Source organism: Moesziomyces antarcticus, assembly GCF_000747765.1.
Source record: "Moesziomyces antarcticus DNA, scaffold: scaffold_v10115, strain JCM 10317, whole genome shotgun sequence".
NCBI lineage: Eukaryota > Fungi > Basidiomycota > Ustilaginomycetes > Ustilaginales > Ustilaginaceae > Moesziomyces > Moesziomyces antarcticus.
The window spans coordinates 1-6,475 of record NW_014638895.1 but is presented as its reverse complement, the minus strand read 5'-3'; the positions used below and the strand labels follow the sequence as shown (position 1 = coordinate 6,475).

The 6,475-nt window shown below is 61.5% G+C and overlaps 2 protein-coding genes across 2 annotated transcripts; one reads left to right on the top strand and one right to left on the bottom strand.

Moving 5' to 3' along the window:
• Positions 1-700: 700 nt before the first annotated feature.
• PAN0_115d6758 (kinase-like protein) lies at positions 701-2,841 on the top strand (the record flags this gene model as incomplete). Its single annotated transcript, XM_014797818.1, has 2 exons — positions 701-917; positions 989-2,841. The coding sequence occupies 2 exons, from the start codon at positions 701-703 to the stop codon at positions 2,839-2,841; spliced, it is 2,070 nt and encodes a 689-aa protein (XP_014653304.1).
• Positions 2,842-3,977: 1,136 nt separating this feature from the next.
• On the bottom strand, positions 3,978-6,320 carry PAN0_115c6757 (GMC oxidoreductase; the record flags this gene model as incomplete). The annotated part of the gene is made up of 1 exon (XM_014797817.1): positions 3,978-6,320. One exon carries the CDS (start codon positions 6,318-6,320, stop codon positions 3,978-3,980), a length of 2,343 nt encoding a protein of 780 aa, XP_014653303.1.
• Positions 6,321-6,475: the final 155 nt, after the last annotated feature.

The following is a 6,475-nucleotide window of genomic DNA, read 5'->3' as shown; positions in this document are numbered from 1 at the left end:
AAAAAAAAGCCCTTTGTTCTTAGGTTGGCATCTGGCGCGCGCGTGTGCTTGGGTTGGAAGGGTGGGTTGCAGCAACCCGAAGTCACGCTGTATCGCAGCGGCTGAGCATGGTTGAGGTGTGCGAAGATGCGTGACGAAAAGCGTGATGCGAAGCTTCATTTGCGCATCGGTTGGGAATCGCCCACATGAGGGGCGGTAGGATGGCGGTGCCCATCGGAGCTGCCCCCAACTCGCTCACCCAAGCAAGGCTCGCCAAGGCTCGCCAGCACAGCACACACTTGGTGGGGACCGCCGATGCAGACATGCGCAGTGCATTTGCGCGAGGGAATGGACATGGTGAGGGCGCTGCTCGTGAGGCAAGGGTGAATGCGGAGGGGCCTCGCTCGGAGCTGTCAAGTAGCGAAGCGAAGTGGATGGGATGGCGGCTCAGATCGGGCAGCGATGGAAAGCCGATCCGGGCGATGGGTTGCGCGGCGTGCGAGTGTTGGTCTGAGAGCGGCGAGCGGCGATTGCGCTTTTCGAGCTGAATTGGACGCGTTGGTGGCGCTGCTGGCGAGGCGCGGCGACAGAGAGAGAGTGAGAGGGAGTGGGAATTTGCCAGCGCAGCGCAAAGGAAGCGGCCGACTGAGCGAGCGCCTCACCTCAAACGCAGCTTGCCTCCCCACCTTCATCTCGCCCCCTCGCTTTTGTTCTTTCTGCCATGGCGTATCGCAATGGCGCACAGCCCAACTCGGGCAACTCGCCCCTTCCACAACAGGCACGCTCCCTCCCACACGTACAGCAACCCACAAACCAGATGGCCTACGGCGCACAGTACGCCGCTCCCATGGGCTACAACATGAACATCCCCAACAACCACGGCCCCCTCAATTACGGATTCAGCGCAGCAGGTCAGGGCGGCTTTGCCCAGAGCCAGGGTGAGTTTGTGCCTTAAGCTCGCTTTCTTCCCATCGCACCTTTCGCTGACCTTTTCGCTGCTTGAAACCAGCCTACGCACAACAAGCCCAATACCAGGCGCAGATCCACCAGGCCGCCATCGCCGCACAGGCTCAGGGTCCGCCCTCCCAGCTACAGCATCCCGCCATGTCGCAGGCCGCACACCTCCAGCAGCAGCAGATCGCCGCCTCCCAGCACAACAACCTCCACGCTCCCAACGCGGGCTATCCGCGCGCACAGAGCACCTCCCCCATCAACCGCTCCCCCTCCCCCTCGGCCCGTCCCATCAACAACGCTCCCCGAAGCCCACAGCCCTACGGTCAGGCGCAGACCTACTCCCAGCAGCAGCAGCAGCAGCAGCAACAGCAGCAACAGCAACAGTACTACCAGCAGCAGCAACAACAACAGCAACAGGCACAACAGCAGCAGCAGCAACAGCAACAGTACGCACAGCCAACCACGCCCACCTCTCCCAACCCCGCCATCGAAAAGCCCGCAGACTACGTCTACTTTGAGCGCTCCACCAACGGCATGCAAAAATCCACCATCGAGGCGGCGACGGGCGCCAAGCTCAAGCTCGAAAACTTCTACAAGGTGTACGTCGAGCAGGCGGTCGAGCGCATCAAGCGCGCCGCCGAGCTCGAGGACCGCCTCACCAATCCGCCCGACGCACAGCTCCTCTCGGACGAGCGCAAGGCGCGCCAGCTCGCACAGCTCGGCCGCCGCGAGTCCAACTTTCTGCGTCTGCGCAGGACGCGCCTCGGCCTCGACGACTTCCGCACGGTCAAGGTGATCGGCAAAGGTGCGTTTGGCGAGGTGCGCCTCGTGCAAAAGACCGACACCGGCAAGATCTACGCCATGAAGACGCTGCGCAAGAGCGAGATGTTTAAAAAGGATCAGCTGGCGCATGTAAGGGCAGAGAGGGACGTGCTCGCCGAGTCCAACTCGCCCTGGGTCGTGCAGCTCTACTACTCGTTCCAGGACACCGCATATCTGTATCTGCTCATGGAGTTCCTCCCCGGCGGCGACCTCATGACCATGCTCATCAAGTACGACACTTTCAGTGAGGATGTCACGCGGTTCTATATGGCAGAGTGCGTGCTGGCGCTCGAGGGAATCCACAAGCTCGGGTTCATTCATCGCGATATCAAGCCGGACAACATCCTCATCGATGCAAAGGGACACATCAAGCTGTCCGACTTTGGCCTCTCCACCGGATTCCACAAGCAGCACGATTCCGCCTACTACCAGCGGCTGTTCGAAGGCACCTCGGGGCAGAACCCGGCACAGACGGGACGCAACTCGGTCGCGGTCAACTCGATCAACCTTACGCTCAGTTCGAAGGATACGATTGCTACGTGGAAGGCCAATCGGCGCAAGTTGGCGTACTCGACCGTGGGTACGCCGGACTACATTGCGCCCGAGATCTTCCTGCAGCAGGGGTACGGCAACGAGTGCGACTGGTGGAGTCTGGGTGCGATCATGTTCGAGTGTCTGTGTGGCTATCCTCCGTTCTGTTCGGAGAATGCGCACGATACGTATCGAAAGATTTTGGCGTGGAGGGAGACGCTGCAGTTTCCGGATGACATTCATCTGTCGCCCGAGGCGGAGGATATGATTCGTCGGTTGATCACCGCACCGGAGAATCGGCTGGGTAGGAATTCGGCGAGCGAGATCAAGCAACATGCCTTCTTTGCCGGAGTCGATTGGGCGACGATTCGGCAGATTGATGCGCCGTTTATTCCACAGCTCAAGTCGGTCACGGATACGAGCTACTTTCCCACCGAGGATTATCAGGATGTGCCAGAGACGCCACAGGGTGCGGATGTGGGGGTGGGGTCCAAGGATCTCGCGTTCCTGGGGTACACGTACCGCAGGTACGAGAGCAACGAGACCGTGCTCTAACGTCGCGCCAAGAGACTTTTTTTGCAATGCATGCATGATTTCAACGCATCGAGTGAGCGCGCGAGTGTGCAGTGTCTGGCCATGTGTGAGGGTTGCAGGGGGTGGGGTGACGATGGAGATGACGCCCGGCGTCCAACTTTGCACGCCCATCGCGGCTTGTACTGGCTTGCTTGGCTTTGTTGGTTTGCTCAGCACGGGACCTTGGTAGAGGCACACCTCGGCGCCGGCACCTGGAACGAGACAGTGTGGTCGCTCATCCAGCCTGGCTTTCTTTGCGATGCACGGGTGATTCTTCACACCGGTGGGGTCAAGATGAGGATTGCGAGTGTGCAGGCGTGCGTCGGGCTGTGTGCACTAAGGGCGCAGGAGGGCAGCAGAGACGGCGCTTGACCACGCGACGACCACGCCAAGGTTTCGCAACGAGCTCGACACAACCATCACGACTCACGCGCGGCTTCTGGGACCGACATGGTCGCCAAGTCTCATCTCGATCTCGACCGTGAGCGTCGCGTCGCACCATCCTCGGCAATGCCAAATCTTGGCTCGTCGCCATGGCGAGGCTGAAATTGCACTCAGACGTGAGTGCCCCGCGCGTCCGAAGGTTCGCAAGCTACGTTGGGGTTTGAAAGCGCAACGTCTCGTGTCCATACGTGCATGCCATCCCCACCCCTTGCTCGATGTAGAAAAGCGCCACCAGGCGCGAGAGTTGACAGCTTGGTGAGCGGCGTCGATAGATGCGCTTCCTTTTGGCGGCTGTCGATGCAGCGTACCGGCGCCTACTCGCACGTCAACCGCCGAATGATGCCAAGCCAACGTCACCCAAGTCCCACCTCCAGCCTGTCCCTAACCCGCTAACCCGCTTTTACGCGTCGAATCCCGCGCCACACTCAACCGCCTTCCGTATGCTGACACTGCTTGGATGCTTTGCTCATCGCTCGCAAATGCCACGATTGCGCAACGCGCACCTCGCACGCACACGAATCAGAGCCGAACGAAAGTGGTGTGGGGATTGCGCGCAAAAAAAGAGCGTCCTATGAAAGGTCCATGCTGAGAATATTGATGTAAGGATGCAGAGCGTGTGGTGAGACAATCCAAAACTCCAGACGAGCTGGTGGGTGCAGGGGAAAGGGAGAGGGCTAGAGCAGTGCCAGAGCGATGATAGCAATCATGGCCGCAGCGGCATGGGCAGTGGTGAGCGTCGGTCGTGTGGCAGCACTGGTCGCGCCACTTGCACTCGAGCCAGCTGCACCTCTTGAGCCAGTCGAGCCAGTCGAGCCACTGGAACCACTCGAGCCACTCGAACCCGAACTTCCTCGCGACCCCCCCGTGGCCGCCTGGGTGGTGTTGCTCTTCATACCCGCCGCATAGTCTTGGAGCACCATTTCGGCGCCGATTTCGGCGAGCCCATAAGTGACACTCATGAGATGCGCCGAGAAGCTCACCGGCGGGACGGCAGCGTCGATCACACGTAGATTGCGCGTGCCGTACACCTTGAGCTTGGCATCCACGACGCCGCCCAACTCGCGCGGGAGCATGGAACACGTGCTGCTCGGATGGTACTCGGTGCCCACCGTGCGGCGGATCCACTCGTCCCACTGCGCATCCGTCTCCACCCCCACCCCGGGTGCAGTCTCGGCGGAAGTGAAGTCGGCCAAAGGAGAAGTCGACCCGACGCGGCGAGCGAGCTTAAAACCTTGGCGCAAAATCACCATGTCGACATCGTTGCTGAGGTAGCCCGGATCGATACGTGGCGGTGTAAAGGCGTCGGTGGAGGTGACGGTGATGCTGCCGCGTGAGAGAGGGTGCTGCAATGCAGCTTGCACCTGCACGCCACCAAAGCTCAGTGCAAAGAGCAGCTCGATGGGCCCCACCGAGGTGGGGAAGAGCGTTTCCACTTGCGTGGTGTAGGTGGCATTGTAGCCCGCCTTGACGGCCGAAGGTGCATCGTAGGCGGCAATGCTCGCGGCGCGGTTCTGTCGCATCTGGTCGATGAGCGAAGTCCACTGCGGATCGCTGAACAGCGTCGACCCGCGCACGTATGCGATCGCGCTGTTGACGTACGAGTCCGTCGCCGCATCGCCCGTGATCCGAGTAGGCGGCATGGTGGCATCGCTCGAAGGACTAAAGACCACACCCGTGGAGAGGTGGTCCTGCAGGTGGTACCCGACGCCGGCGAGATCCACCACCTGCTCAACCCCCACGCGCTGCAGCAGCGCAGCGTCGCCAATGCCGCTGAGCTGCAGGATCTGCGGGTCGTTGACCGCTCCGCCGCACAGCACCACCTCCTTGCGCGCGTACACGGTGGACACGGCCGCCCCGCGCGACGCGGCGAACTGCACGCCCGACGCAACCGCCTCGTCGCCCTGGGTCGAATTGAACACCACGCGCGTCACCGTGTGCCCCGTCAGCACCGAGAGGTTGGGTCGCGCAGCGACGGGGTCGAGATACGCGGTGCGCGAAAAGCTGCGCGTCGCATTCGCCGGGTTGATGTTGGACGTGGCGAGGAAGACGCCCGTGTTGTTCCCCGCGTTGGGATCCTGCGATGCCGGAATGCCCACACTGGTGGCCGACTCGATAAACGCCCCTACCTCGGGGTACGTTCGGAGCGGATACGAGACGTGCAAGGGTCCGTCGGTGCCGTGGCTGGCGGCGTTGTAGCCGACATTGACGGTGCGTGTGGTGGCGTCGTTGGGCGCGGTGAACGACTCGCTCTTCTTCATGGCAGCGAACATGTTATCCCAGTTCCAGGCATCGTCGGCGATGAGGTTGGACCAGGCGTTTTGCTCCGTATCCGAAGGGCGCACGTAGTACAGGCCGTTGATCGCACTGCTTCCGCCGAGCACCTTCCCCCTTGGCCAGGGCGCCGACCGACCCGCGAGACCGGACTGCGGCGTGGTCTGCCACTGCCAGTCGTACTGCGTGCCCACCGACGAGTCGTACAGGTTGGCGGCGGGCACGCTGAACTTGGCCGCGTCCGCATAGCCCGAGGCACCCGCCTCGATCACCGCCACGCTGATGTTGGGATTCGCAGAGAGCCGGTTGGCCACAACGAGACCTGCCAGTCCACCGCCCACGATGACGTAGTCGTATGTGTTGCCCGAGAGCGCACCGGCGTCCGTGGTAACGCTGCGCCGGAAGAGCAAGTAGTCGACGGGCGACGGTACGGCCGCACACGCCGCAGCGAGCGACAGCAGCAACACCAATTTCATACCTCCAACGTTCCAAAGCAGGGAATGGGAAGGGGATGCAGAGCGGGCGAGAGATGATGGAGGCCGGGAGTCAAGGTTTGGGAGCTTGGCGGGATATATGCTCGCAGCGGCGTGCGCAAACACGGGCTGTGCACACCAAAGCTTCTTGGCGTTTCGCCCGGCCCCTGAAGCTTGTTTTGGCGAGGCGGTTTGGCGAGGGGAAGCAGGCGGATGCACAAGCAAGTCATGTCGTCGTACTTCCGATCCCACACCGCTTGACACACTGTGCATCATGCAATGCTCAGCAGCGGATCGGCATGCAGCTCGGCGAATTTGTGCCAAGCCGCTTGGGTCGCACACGCCTGCCTGTCAAAAGGGGTCCAGCAGACCGCGCCCAACTCTGCAAGGGCGCCAAGAAAAAGAAAAAGTAAAAAAAAGAAAAAAAA